We start from the raw sequence: 14797 nt of genomic DNA on the forward strand, positions 1-14797 counted from the left end.
CCCCCCATTACAGTTGTTGAGGAGAACATCCCCCATTACAGTTGTTGAGGAGAACATCCCCCATTACAGTTGAGGAGAACATCCCCCATTACACTTCTTATACCCCAAACCCCGACCTAGTATGTTTGTTCTTTTTCGTTAGCGTTCCCGGAAGTCTTGCGATGCTGTACCTCTGGATTTAGAAACTCTGTGGTTTGGGGTGACGCATCTGTTTTCTGGTGGGTGTGTTCTTTCACGGTGTTCAGTGCGACGTTTCAGTAAAGTTCTAAGATGGCGACGGTGCATCTGAGAATCGGGGACCTAGTTTGGTGAGATATGCATTTTAACTTACTTTAATTGTCTTATTCCATTCGAATTTCATTGTTTACATTGAATCCGTGTCGGAACAACTCAATTCGCGCATTTTCGTTACATTTGATCAGGTAGATGTGACAAAATATTCGTTTACTAACGGTAGTTGTCGATCGAACTCAAAACAAATACGTTACTGCCTGTTTAGCCCGAGTCAGCATAGCCATTAGCTAGCTAGTAAACTACTTAGCCTTGCCGCACCCAGAGAAGTGAAACCGGACGCATCTGTATGTAAATATTGCTCAATCCATATACTGGGCTATATCTATACACTGGTTAGTTTAGCTATCTCTAACGTTACATGTTTACTGATGACATCTGAAAAGTGTGTACTGTGATGTTTGAGAAACAACATCARTCTTTAATTAGCCAGTTTAGCTAGCTAACTAGATATTAATCTGGTGACTGTGCCACCCGGGACATCTTGTTCGAAGCCTATGTTTACTGCGCCGACGAATACAAGGGGTARTGGAATTTATATTCTGAAAATCAAAACCTTATCTCGATAATGCAACGTTTAATCATCAATCAAATGGCAATGTTCTTGTTTTAGGGGAAAACTCGGGCGCTATCCTCCGTGGCCAGGCAAGGTAAGATCTGTCGAATTCAAGCTAGCGAAATCTGAACACCATGGTCGTTGTGACTAAGAATTGTATTGTATGCTAAACTGACTAGCTACAACGTAAGTGCTATTGTAATTAATTTATTTGTCTTTCCAGGTCGTCAGTCCACCAAAGGACCTGAAAAAGCCAAGAGGGAAAAATGTCATTTTGTCAAATTCTTTGGAACTGAAGACCAGTAAGTAAACAAACAAAACCTACTACAGTATCTATCACTTATCACTAATATCCATATCTAGCTTGTTTCCATCACTTATCCAACTGTGTGTGGTGTGTGCAGTGCCTGGATAAAGGTGGAGCAGCTGAAGCCATACCACCCCCACAAAGAGGAGATGATCAAGATCAACAAGGGCAAACGTTTCCAACAGGCTGTGGATGCAGTGGAAGACTTCCTGAAGAAGAAAGAGAAACAGGGAGGGAAAGAACAGGTGAGGTAGTTGTACCCCCCCCCCGTTTTCTTCCGTTTCATACCTAGTGAACATGACTGTTAGTCCAAAAGCCACGGGTAAAGAAGAGGTGAGGAGGATATAATGTTGTAGTCAACAGGTGATGTCACCTGGATAACCCAGACACATTTAGTCATTTAGCAGAAGCTCTTATCCAGAGCAACTAGGGTTAAGTGCCTTGCTCAAGGGCACATTGACAGTTTTTTCTTCACCTAGTAGGCTCTGGGATTCGAACCAGTGACCTATTGGTTACTGGCCCAACGCTCTTAACCGCTAGGCAACCTGCCGCTTTCCGTAACCTCCTCCTCAGCGTGAAATGTCTCCACTTGCGTTGCTGAATTGCTAGATTTTCTGTGATGCAGCTGGAAAGACTGTTTCAGGAGGGCGGTTACGTGAGTTTGCGAGGCAGATGTCCAGGGTCCTAGTCTCGGTGGAAGCGGGAGGAAGTGGTATGGGTCCTAGACTCGGTGGAAGCGGGAGGAAGTGGTATGGGTCCTAGACTCGGTGGAAGCTGGAGGAAGTGGTATGGGTCCTAGTCTCGGTGGAAGCGGGAGGAAGTGGTATGGGTCCTAGACTCGGTGGAAGCTGGAGGAAGTGGTATGGGTCCTAGTCTCGGTGGAAGCGGGAGGAAGTGGTATGGGTCCTAGACTCGGTGGAAGCGGGAGGAAGTGGTATGGGTCCTAGACTCGTGGGAAGCTGGAGGAAGTGGTATGGGTCCTAGACTCGGTGGAAGCTGGAGGAAGTGGTATGGGTCCTAGACTCGGTGGAAGCTGGAGGAAGTGGTATGGGTCCTAGACTCGGTGGAAGCTGGAGGAAGTGGTATGGGTCCTAGACTCGGTGGAACGGGAGGAAGTGGTATGGGTCCTAGACTCGGTGGAAGCTGGAGGAAGTGGTATGGGTCCTAGTCTCGGTGCAAGCTGGAGGAAGTGGTATGGGTCCTAGACTCGGTGGAAGCGGGAGGAAGTGGTATGGGTCCTAGTCTCGGTGCAAGCTGGAGGAAGTGGTATGGGTCCTAGTCTCGGTGGAAGCGGGAGGAAGTGGTATGGGTCCTAGACTCGGTGGAAGCTGGAGGAAGTGGTATGGGTCCTAGACTCGGTGGAAGCTGGAGGAAGTGGTATGGGTCCTAGACTCGGTGGAAGCGGGAGGAAGTGGTATGGGTCCTAGACTCGGTGAAGCTGGAGGAAGTGGTATGGGTCCTAGTCTCGGTGCAAGCTGGAGGAAGTGGTATGGGTCCTAGACTCGGTGGAAGCGGGAGGAAGTGGTATGGGTCCTAGTCTCGGTGCAAGCTGGAGGAAGTGTATGGGTCCTAGTCTCGGTGGAAGCGGGAGGAAGTGGTATGGGTCCTAGACTCGGTGGAAGCTGGAGGAAGTGGTATGGGTCCTAGTCTCGGTGCAAGCTGGAGGAAGTGGTATGGGTCCTAGTCTCGGTGGAAGCGGGAGAAGTGGTATGGGTCCTAGACTCGGTGGAAGCTGGAGGAAGTGGATGGGTCCTAGTCTCGGTGCAAGCGGGAGGAAGTGGTATGGGTCCTAGACTCGGTGGAAGCTGGAGGAAGTGGTATGGGTCCTAGTCTGGTGCAAGCTGGAGAAGTGGTATGGGTCTAGACTCGGTGGAAGCTGGAGGAAGTGGTATGGGTCCTAGTCTCGGTGCAAGCTGGAGGAAGTGGTATGGGTCCTAGACTCGGTGGAAGCTGGAGGAAGTGGTATGGGTCCTAGTCTCGGTGCAAGCTGGAGGAAGTGGTATGGCTAAGCAAGCGATTGCCACATTGCCGCCACAAATTTACCTCAGGTCAACACTCAACTGTTCATCTAAATGAGTTCAAACAACAGTTGGACTATGTCACTGTAGTACTGAAGTGGAGATGTAGGGAGACCCACATGCCTTGTCTATACATTCATAGGTTAGACCAGGGCTGTCCAACACTGTTCCTGGAGAGCTACCCTCCTGTAGGTTTTCACTCCAACCCTGTTCCTGGAGAGCTACCCTCCTGTAGGTTTTCACTCCAACCCTAATCTAGCTGATCTGATTCTAATAATTAGCTGGTTGACCAGGTTAGTTAACAACTGGGGTTTGGGTGAAAGGGGTTAATGTATTGGCTGTTATTCCAACAGAGCTCTGAGGGGAAAGGGTTAATGTATGGCTGCTGTTATTCCCACAGAGCTCTGACGGGAAAGGGGTTAATGTATGGCTCTGTTATTCCCACAGAGCTCTGAGGGAAAAGGGTTAATGTATGGCTCTGTTATTCCCACAGAGCTCTGGGGGAAAGGGGTTAATGTATGGCTCTGTTATTCCCACAGAGCTCTGAGGGGAAAGGGTAATTAGGCTCAGTTATTCCCACAGAGCTCTAGGGGAAAGGGGTTAATGTATGGCTCTGTTATTCCCACAGAGCTCTGACGGGGAAAGGGGTTAATGTATGGCTCTGTTATTCCCACAGAGCTTCTGAGGGGAAAGGGTTAATGTAGGGCTCAGTTATTCCCACAGAGCTCTGAGGGGAAAGGGGTTAATGTATGGCTCTGTTATTCCCACAGAGCTCTGAGGGGAAAGGAGACTCTAAAGGGAAGAAGACACCAACTAAACCTCTGAAGATCCTAGAGGAAGATGATGAAGACCTCAGTGCCCTGAAAGACCCCTCTGAGAAGGTTAGTAGTGGACACTCAGAAGTGCACTAGTGTGGTGACACTCAGACATACAGAAGCTGATATAAATTAATAAGGGACAGTTGTCCAACACCTGCTGTGGCATCACGTTACAGCTAGATGTTAGTCCCACTCGCTTTTCAGCGTCCTCAGTCCCACTGATTGTCTTGAACTCACACAGAGACCACTGAAGATCTCACTGATATACATCCCTAGTAGGTTCTCCAGTCAATCTCTACAGGGTGACTGTGAACCCACAGTCTCTCTCCCTGAAGGCTTTAGCTGACATCTCACTCCCTGTAGATGTATAGACTGTCTAGTCTACAAAGTGACTGACATCTCACTCCCTGGTAGATGTATAGACTGTCTAGTCTACAAAGTGACTGACATCTCACTCCCTGGTAGATGTATAGAGTCTAGTCACAAAGTGACTGACATCTCACTGCGGTAGATGTATAGCTATCAATGACTGACATCTCACTCCTGGTAGATTATGACTGTCTATCAAGTGACTGACATCTCATCTGGTAGATGTATGACTGTCACAAGTGACTACATCTCACTCCGAGATGTACTAGTGTAGTCTACAGTACTGACACTCACCGGTAGAGTATAGCTGTCTAGTCCCAAAGTGACTGACATCTCACTCCCTGTAGATGTTAGACTGTCTAGTCTACAAAGTGACTAATCTCACTCCCTGGTAGATGTATAGACTGTCTAGTCTACAAAGTGACTATCTAGTCACCCACACCCCAATAGGTGAAGTCTATCTACCGTAGTGATTGAGCCACAGGGTAATATGTGTCCTCCCTGGAAGCCCAGAGTGACGTCTCACTAAACACTAGGGGACTGTTTCCCGGACACAGGTGAAGCTTAATAATGGACAACAAAAAAAAACATTTTCAATGTAGATTCTCTATTGAGCTTAGTTTGTAGTCCAGCACTAGACTAGACCCTGAGTCTGGGAAACCACCTCTACATCTAGTAGTCAACCCCACTCCACATTATCATAGTGGATCTAGTCTTTAAAGTGACTCCAAGGGTAATGTCTCTCCCTGACAGACCTGACACCCACTCCACATTATCATAGTGTGTCTAGTCTTTAAAGTGACTCCAAGGGTAATGTCTCTCCCTGACAGACCTGACACTCACATTATCATAGTGTGTCTAGTCTTTAAGTGACTCCAAGGGTAATGTATCTCCCTGACACCCCACTCCACGTTATCATAGTGTTCTAGTCTTTAAATTGATCCAAGGGTAATGTCTCTCCCTGACAGACCTGACACCCCACTCCACATGAGATGTATAGGACAGTTATTCTAGTTTATCTAGTGTCAACAAAGTGACTGTAGTCAACGTCACAGCCGTCTAGATGTATAGGTAATGTAGTCTACAGTGTGACTGAGTGAACCACCAGGGTAATGTCTCTCCCTGAAGACCAGCCTTACACTGCAGATCTATTGTTGGTTCCATAGATGAACTACCAGGGAGTAGAGTCTTGATCAACCCCACTGCCCAGTATTAGGCATGTCGTGTCTGTGGTCTTTACAGTGACTTCCAGGGTAATGTGTGTCTCTCTCTCCTGAAGGACCTAACTGACTCAGAGCCGCAGTGTTGAGCGACTAGGGGGCCTGGGAACTACTGGACCTGTCTCGGGATTCAAATGGGAGAGCAGTGTAGGTAGAACCCTTCACACAGCCTGCCTACCTCCCCCTTCTCTTCAGCTCCCTCTGCACGCTACAGAACGCTCTGGTTACTGACTGACCACTAGACCGGGGGAGGTAGAGGATGCAGGGTTTTGTCCCAGCCCAGCACTAAGCTCTGATTAGCATGGTTATCTGAGATCTGTATGTGCTTTATCCTAATCCTAACTCGGAGGAAATAGTTTTAGCTCCAGGACTAGACTTAGTCTGCGTAACGTTGTTGTGACTTGACGTTGCCAGGATTTGCTAAAGCAAATACAAATGGAACCTTTCTAATCAAGTTTTAGTGCTGGGCTGGAACAAAAGCCTGCATCCTCTGGTTACTCATCCAGGACCAGGGTTGGTGACCACTGTGGTAGAGATGCTGAGTGGAGTCCTCTTCAACATGACTAGAAGGAAACAATGTGATGAGGTGTAATGTAACCCAGTCATTCCTACATGGCAGGAGAAAAGCTAGAGTTTCATATTGGAGATAAATACTTGCTTTTTTCGATTTGAAGTAAACATATCTGCTTCAAAAAATATCAAGCTTTTTAAAAGAAAACGGGCACAAATTATTTTTTTGTAGTTTTTGCTATACAGCAACATTTGCGCATTCCAGAACACAAATTCAGCATATGGTTATAATAGATTCTTACACCATATGAAAGATGGGAGTCCGTGACAAAGTTAACAGCAATATCAGATGGACTTCAGCAACGACTGAGGATGAATCGTGACGCTAAACTTCTCTGATATTTTCCGCACGTGAACCATCTTGCATCACGCTCGTCTGTAAGATCTGCGGTTCATCCTGCTGCTCGTGGCAACGTCACATCGCTGAGTCTCCGTTTAATCTGGTCCTGACATGTTAAACACGTTACCAGGCATCCAACAATATCTGATCATCTGTGCAGAGTAGATCTGTGTAGAATGTGTTTCTGGAACAATACCTCTATGGATGTCCCAAACGCCAGCCTATGTAGGGTATTACTATTGACCAGGGCCCATAGGACTCGTGTTAAAAGAAGTGCACTATATAGACTAGGGAATATGATGTAACCTCAATCAGGCCAGGGAGTCTCTTGGGAGAATACTACTACTAGTTTCTACTACTGCTACTGGGCTACTACTACTAGCTGCTACTACTACTACTGCTGTACTACTACTACTGCTTACTACTACTTACTGCTGCTACTATACTACTGCTGCTACTACTACTAGCTGCTACTGACTACTACTGCTGCTACTACTACTGCTGCTACTACTACTACTGCTACTAACTGCTACTACTACTACTAGCTGCTACTACTACTCTGCTGCTACTACTACTACTACTGCTGCTACTGTTACTACTACTACATACTACTACTATCTGCTGCTACTACTGACTACTGCTGCTACTGTTACTACTACTAATACTACTACTACTGCTGCTACTACTACTACTGCTGTTACTACTACTACTAGCTGCTAACTACTATACTGCTCTACTGTACTACTACTACTACTACTACTGCTGCTACTACTGCTACTACTGCTGCTACTACTGCTGCTTTACTACTACTACTACTACTACTACTACTACTGCTGCTACTACTACTTAGCTACTGCTGCTACTACTGCTATACTGCTGCTACTACTACTACTGCTACTACTACTGCTAACTACTACGCTACTACTGCTACTACTACTACTATTACTACTGCTGATACTACTACTAGTACTGCCTACTACTACTAGTACACTACTACTATGCTTGCTACTACTGCTGCTACCACTACTAGTACTGCTCTAACTACCTATATACTGCTACTACTATTGCTACTACTACTACTAGCTAGTACTACTACTGCTACTGCTGCACTACTGCTAGACTAGTCTCTAGCTCTACTGCTGCTAACTGCTGCTGCCTACTACGACTAGTACATGGGCAAAAATATACTGCAACATGTAAAGTGTTGGTCCCGTTTCATGAGCTGAAATAAAGATCAGAAATGTTCATACCACAAAGCTTATTTCTCGCGCTCGGCAGTCCCTTCTGTGACTTGTGTGGCCTACATTTGGTGAGCCTTTTGCTCTAACGTTCCACTTCACAATAACAGCATTTACAGTTGACCGGGAGCTCTAGCAGGGCAGAAATTTGACCAACTGAAAGGTGGCATCCTATGATGGTGCCACGTTGAAGTCACTGAGCTCTCATAGGCATTCTATGCAATGTTTGTCTATGGAGATTGCATGGCTGTGTGCTCGATTTTATAACGGCTGAAATAGCCGACTCCACTCATTTGAAGGGGTGTCCAATACTTTTGTGTGTTGTATGTATCAAGAAGGTGATTACACAGCATTATCATTCAACCGGTGCACCTTGTGCTGGAGACAAAAAAGGCCTCTCTAGAATGCCACAGATGTCTCCAAGTTTTGAGCGAGTGTGCAATTGGCATGCTGACTGCAGGAATGTCCACCAGAGCTGTTGCCAGATAATTGAATGTTCATTTCTCTACCATAGAGAATTTGGCAGTACGTCCAACCCGCCTCAACTGCAGACCACATAGTATGGTGTCGTGTGGGCGAGTGGTTTCCTGATGTCAGCGTTGTGCACGGTGCCCCATGGTGGGATGGGCAGGCATAAGCTATGGACAACAGACACAATTTTATCGATGGCAATTTGAATTCACAGGCATACCGTGACATTGTCCTGCCATTCATCCGCCGCCATCACCTCATTTCAGGAAAATGTTGGTCACACCAGATACTGACTGGTTTTCTGATCCACGCCCCAATTTATTTTGAAGGTATCTGACCAACAGATGCATTATCTGTATTCCACAGTCATGTGAAATCCATAGATTAGGGCCCAATGAATTTATTTAAATTGACTGATTTCCTTATGAACTCTAACATCTTTGAAATTGCTGCATGTTGTTAGAGAATATTGGCAGTAGTTAGGTGGAGGTGTAGAGAATACTGGTAGAGTAGTGGGAGGTTAGAGAATACTGGTTACGTGGTCGTAGTGGGAAGGTTAGAGAATACTGGTAGTAGGTGTACTGGTAGTAGGTTAGACGATATGGGTTAGGGTGTAGTGGAGGTTAGAGTTACTGGTAGTAGTGGGAGGTTAGAGAATACTGGGGTATGCGAGGTGGTGAGGGGTTAAGAATATGTGAGCGGTTAGGTTATACTGGTAGTGGTGGGAGGTTAGAGAATACGGGACGTGGGGTTGAGAGTACTGGTAGGTGGAGGTTAGAGAATACTGGTAGCACTGCTAGGGAGATTGGTAGGGTGTTTAGGGTGGTTAGCAGCGGTGAGTGGAATTAGAGTCTGGTAGTGGGAGACGAGGTAGCGTGAGGTTAGAGAATACTGGTAGGTAGGTCGGATAGGTAGTAAGAGATAGGTTACTACGTTACGTACGTACGTGGGAGGTTAGCAGAATACTGGGTAGCTATGGGTGAGAGAGGTTGGTGTAGAGAGAAGAATACTGGTAGTAGTTGGAGGCTTACGAGAAGACTGGTACTGGAGAAGTGGGACGGTTAGGAGATACTGGTATAAGCGAGGAAGTAGGTGGGAGTCGGTTAGGTGAGGTAGATAGTTATGAGAGCGGTACTGGGAGGTTATACGTGGAGTCGGTCTAGTATGAATACTGGTAGCTGGTGGGAGGTGTAGGACGGTTTAGATGATATAGTGGGTAGTAGTGGGAGGGTTAGAGAATACTGGTAGTGGTGGAGGTTAGAGGAATACTGGTAGCGGTGGGAGGTTACGAGAATGACTGGTTAGATGGTGGGGAGGTTAGAGAGAATACTGGTAGCGGTGGGATGGTAGAGAATACTGACGAGAGTGGGAGGTTGGAGAGATAAGGTAGGGTGGGTAGTAGAGAATATTGGTATGCGGTGGGTAGTTAGGAATACTGGTGCTGGTGGGAGGTTATAGAATACTGGTAGCGTGGGGAGGTTAGAGAATCTATCTGGTAGTTAGTGGTGAGGTTAGAGAATACTGGGTAGTAGGGGGGAGTGTTAGAGAATACTGGTAGTGGTGGGAGGTTAGAGAATATTGGTAGTAGTGGGGAGGTTAGAGAATACTGGTAGCGGGGGTAGGTTAGTGGTAGGTTAGAGATATCTGGTAGTGGTGAGGATAGGTTAGAGAATACTGGTATGTGGGTGGGAGGTTAGAGAATACTGGTTAGTGGTGGGAGTTAGAGAATATCTGTATGTGGTGGGAGGTTAGAGAATACTGGTAGTGGTGGGAGGTTAGAGAATACTGGTAGCTGTGGGAGGTTAGAGAATACGGTAGTGGTTGGGAGGTTAGAGAATACTGGTTAGGGTAGTGGTTAGGGTTAGTAGAATACTGGTAGTGGTGGGAGGTTAGAGAATACTGTAGTGTAGGTGGAGTTAGAGAATACTGGTAGCGGTGGGAGGTTAGAGAATTACTGGTAGCGGTGGAGTTAGAGAATACTGGTGCGGTGGGCATAAAATTAGGTGGTGGAGTTAGAGGGAGGCGTAGTTAGGTTACTGGGGTGAGTTAGATAGGTGGGGAGGTTAGATATGGAGAAGTGACTGTAGAGAATACTGGTGAGGGGAGGTTAGAGAATACTGGTTACGTCGTGAGAGTGGGAGGTTAGCAGAATCTGGTAGTAGGGTGGGTAGGTTAAGAATACTGGTTACTGGTAGTAGTGAGAGGTTAGAGAATACTGGTAGGTGGAATTCGAGAATACTGGTAGTAGTGGGAGTTAGAGAATACTGGTTACTGGTGTAGTGGAGGTTAGACGCTGTCTTTTCCAATCCTGGGTCTCCAGTACCTCAACAGTACAGTTTAGTTGTATCCTGGACAAACAACCTCATTCAACTCATTGAGGACTATGATGATTAGTTGACCAGTTGAATCAGTGTGCTTGTCCAGGGTTACAATACAATGTGTCCTTGGAGCTATGGAGGACAGGGTGGTGGTACTAGGAGGACCAAGGGTTGGGGGCTAGGAGGACAGGGTTGGGGTACTGGAGGACCAGGGTTGGGAGCAGTATGGAGGACCAGGGTTGGGGGTACTGGAGGACGAGGTTGGGGGTACTGGAGGACCAGGGCGTTGGGGGTACTGGAGGACCAGGGTGGGTACTGGGAGGACCAGGGTTGGGGGTACTGGAGGACAGGGTTGGGACTGGAGACCAGGGTTGGGTAACTGGAGGACCAGGGTTGGGGTACTGAGGACCAGGGTTGGTCGTACTGGAGGACCAGGGGGGGTACTGGAGGACCAGGGTTGGGGGTACTGGAGGACCAGGGTTGGTACGTTACTGGAGGGAACCAGGGTGGTACTGGAGGACCAGGGTTGGGGGTACTGGAGACAGGGTTGGGGCTACTAGGAGGACCAGGGTTGGGGCTGTGACCAGGTTGGTACTGGAGGACCAGGGTTGGGGCTGTTGGCGGTAACTTGGAGGACAGGGGTTTGGCGGTACTGGGAGGACCAGGTTGGGGGTACTGGAGGGCCAGCGGTTGGGCTGGTTGGCGGTACTCGGACGGAAGGACCAGGGTTGGCGGTACTGGAGGACCAGGGTTTGGCGGGTACTGGAGGACGCAGGGTTGGCGTACTCGGAGGACCAGGGGTATTGGCGGTACTGGAGGACCAGGGTTGGGGTACTGGAGGAACCAGGGTTGGTGGTACTGGGAAGGAAAACCCCGCAAGGGTTTTTTGGCCCCGGGGGTAAAAACCCCCTTTTTTTTTGGGAAGGGACAGGGTTGGGAAACACTGGTTTAGAGAAAACTACTAGTGGTTTAAACAATACTGCTAGTGGTTTTAGAAACAATACTGCTACGCTGGTTTAGACCAATACTGCTAGTGGGTTTTAGAAAGGACAATACTGCTAGTGGTCCTTAGACAATACTGCTAGTTGGTTTAAACAATACTGCTAGTGGCTTTTGAAGAACAGATACTGCTAGTGGATTTTAGACAATACTGCTAGGTGGTTTAGACAATACTCCGGCTAAGTGGTTTAGACAATAACTAACTAGTTAGTACTACAGTTTAGAGAATACCACTAAGAGGTTTAGAGAATATTTCTACCTAGAAGTAGCTACCAAGTTTAGAAGAATAGCCAACTAGTGGTTTACCGGAAGAATATTACTAGTAGTACTACCAGTTTAGAGAATACCACTAGAAGATAGTTTAATACCCAGTGTTTTAGAATATATAACTAGTAGTACTACGTTTTTAGAGAATATCACTAGTGGTGTTTAAGAGAATATTCACTAGTAAGTAAACTACCAAAGTTTAAGAAAGAACCACTAGTAGGATAGGTTTTAGAGAAATTACAACTAGTGAAGTACTCGTTTTAAGAGAATACACTAGGTTAAGAGACTACAGATATTTAGTAGTCTAACATATGTTAGAAGAATATCCACTAGTAGTACTACCAAGTTTTAGAGAATACACTAGTGTGGTTTAGAAGGAGAAATATTACTAGTAGTAACTTACCAAGTTTAGAGAATACCACTAGTGGTTTAGAGATATTGACTAGTTAGTACTAAACCAGTTTAGAGAATACACTAGTAGCTACTCACCAGTTTCGAGAAATACCACTAGTGGTTTAGAGAATATGTACTAGTAGTAAACCAAGTTTAAGAAGAATACTGAAGTCTCTTCCATTGTAGCCAGTACAGGATGATTCCCCATTTCAACAGTTGAACTCTCTTCCATTGTAGCCAGTACAGGATGATCCCCATTTCCACCACTTTCTGCTCAGCCAGACTGAGAAGGTAAGAGGGAAAGTTTGCTGAACGTTTGTTCAACATTTTTGCTTGGTTTGGGGGGGGGCTGGTTGGTTTTGCAGCTGTTGCACTGTGACTGCACACTGTTGGGGTTTTAAGGGCTCAGGGGGTGAGGTTCCCCCTAGGTACAGATCTAGAATCATCTTTCCCTCCCCCATGCTAATCTGACCCAAGATCAGCGTCTACGGGCAACTTCACCCTACTCCGTTAGGTGGGAGAATAACATAGGAGTGTGTATGAGCTTCATAGGAATGAAGTCTGCGTTCCAATTGGCTATCCTTCTCTTGAAGACTCTCCATCATGGATTTCAGAATGGTGGAAACTGACTTCGTCCAGACGGTGCTTAGACGGCACCGGTCGGGTGCTTTTTAAATCCACGATGGGGAGTGTGCAAGTGCACACTTCAGGAGAAGGGTACAGAATCAGGAAGCAGACAGTTTGGGGACCTTTTTTGTTGTTGCTTGTAACTGTTTTCTCCTTTGATCYTTAATTAACCCTTTCTTCCCCTACCTTTCTCTGTGGTGTAGTTCACTGTGTTGCTTTATTAGGTAGTTAATTCAATGTAAATGTTTATCTGCACACTACTGTGGCGATTCCTTTTACGTTTCACTGGTACTTCTAATGGGGCACCGTTTTTAATGAAAGAAATCAATTAGATGGTTTATTTCGTCTGGAAGCACGTGAAATCTATTGTTTGTAGAGCTCCCTCCTCCCTTCTCTTGCCTCCCTTCTCCTTCCTTCCCTCCCTTCTCCCTATCCTGCTGCTCTTGCATGGATTTCCCTCTGAATCCTTCCTGCATCCCAGATGCCACCCTATTCCCTGTATAGTGCACTACTTTTGACCAGAGTCCAAAACCTTATTCCCTGATAGTGCACTACTTTTGACCAGAGTCCAAAACCTATTCCTGTATAGTGCACTACTTTTGACCAGAGTCCAAACCCTATTCCTGTATAGTGCACTACTTTTGACCAGAGTCCAAAACCTTTCCCTGTATAGTGCACTACTTTTGACCAGAGTCCAAAACCCTATTCCCTATATAATCACTACTTTTTCAGGCAACACTATGACTCTGAGTTCCATAATTCCTTGCCTTATTTTCGACACATGGCGAGCCACAGCCCTGAAGGTGTAACTGTTAAAGTATAGCACCGCGTGGCCAGTCTAACTCCAGTAGTAAGTTGTAACTGCTATTACCTGCATGTTACATGATCTAATCACACACCAGAAACTACTAGTACAGCACAAACCGCCAAAGTCTAGTCCAGGGGTGTCAACATACAACAACTGAAAATCCATGACTAAAACCAAATAGAAACGTGATAATGGACCTACATTCATACATTTATTGACTGTGTCCTTGTTGCTAATAATCATTTGAAATAAAAGCTAGACAGTCAGGAAGCATCAAATTCCCCAAAAACGATGGATAGTGGACTATTTTGGCACATTTTGACAGAGGATAATTAATCCATTTTCATTGCGGCCCTCCGGGACTCGTGGAGGATTAAATGCGGCCCCTGGGCAAGTGAGTTTGACACCGCTGCTCTAGTCACACACACAAAGACTATGTATATTGTCTGAGGGAGATTCAGAGTGAATATACACAACAATCAAGAGGACGCTCCATAACACAGCTTCGGTGGAAAGTTAGCGACTCTGTATGTGTATAAAACAATTAAATATATTTTAAAAAAAATGTATATAAATAATCCCCTCTCATTTTCTACTTCCTCCTAGAATTGGATGAATCGACTCGACACTGAATTTGTGAATCACACAGCCTCATCTGTGTTACCAAAGCAGGCCTAGCAGCCTGCTACAAACCCTAGCTAGCGTTAGCTTAGCCGTTCAACAACAACACCAGAACTAGGAATAAAGTGTCTGTTCAGTCAGTGAGGGAATCCCAAATGGCTACTTTGGCCAAAGCCCCATCTGGGCCCTGGTCACCGTAGTGCACTATAAAGGATAGGGCCCTGGTCACCAGTAGTGCACTATATAGGAATAGGGCCTGGTCACCAGTAGTGCACTATAAGGGAATAGGGCCCTGGTCACCAGTAGTGCACATATAGGAATAGGGCCCTGGTCACCAGTAGTGCACTTAAAGGGAATAGGCCCTGGTCACCAGTAGTGCACTATAAAGGGAATAGGGCCCTGGTCACCAGTAGTGCACTATAAAAAGGATAGGGCCCTGGTCACCAGTAGTGCACTATAAAGGGATAGGCCTGTCACCAGTAGTGTGCACATAAAGGGAATAGGGCCCTGGGCACCATAGTGTGCACTATAAAGGGAATAGGGTCCTGGTCACAGTAGTGCACTAA

The 14797-nt window shown here is 46.4% G+C and overlaps 1 protein-coding gene and 1 long non-coding RNA gene across 2 annotated transcripts in view; both read left to right on the plus strand.

Moving 5' to 3' along the window:
• The first annotated feature begins 202 nt into the window (after positions 1-202).
• Positions 203-14797, plus strand: part of glyr1 (glyoxylate reductase 1 homolog (Arabidopsis)) — a 28578-nt gene continuing 13983 nt past the window's right edge. Inside the window, 9 exon segments of the mRNA XM_070441977.1 lie at positions 203-308; positions 905-941; positions 1071-1107; positions 1110-1149; positions 1252-1399; positions 3943-4053; positions 5639-5661; positions 5663-5726; positions 12413-12466. Coding sequence (XP_070298078.1) covers positions 271-308; positions 905-941; positions 1071-1107; positions 1110-1149; positions 1252-1399; positions 3943-4053; positions 5639-5661; positions 5663-5726; positions 12413-12466 — 552 coding nt within the window. The 5' untranslated portion in view covers positions 203-270.
• Positions 8827-10550, plus strand: LOC139026646 (uncharacterized). Its single transcript, XR_011478504.1, has 3 exons — positions 8827-8846; positions 9946-10102; positions 10358-10550. It is a non-coding gene; the product is annotated as an uncharacterized lncRNA (long non-coding RNA).

This window comes from Salvelinus sp. IW2-2015, unplaced genomic scaffold (genome assembly GCF_002910315.2).
Source record: "Salvelinus sp. IW2-2015 unplaced genomic scaffold, ASM291031v2 Un_scaffold5373, whole genome shotgun sequence".
Classification (NCBI taxonomy): domain Eukaryota; kingdom Metazoa; phylum Chordata; class Actinopteri; order Salmoniformes; family Salmonidae; genus Salvelinus; species Salvelinus sp. IW2-2015.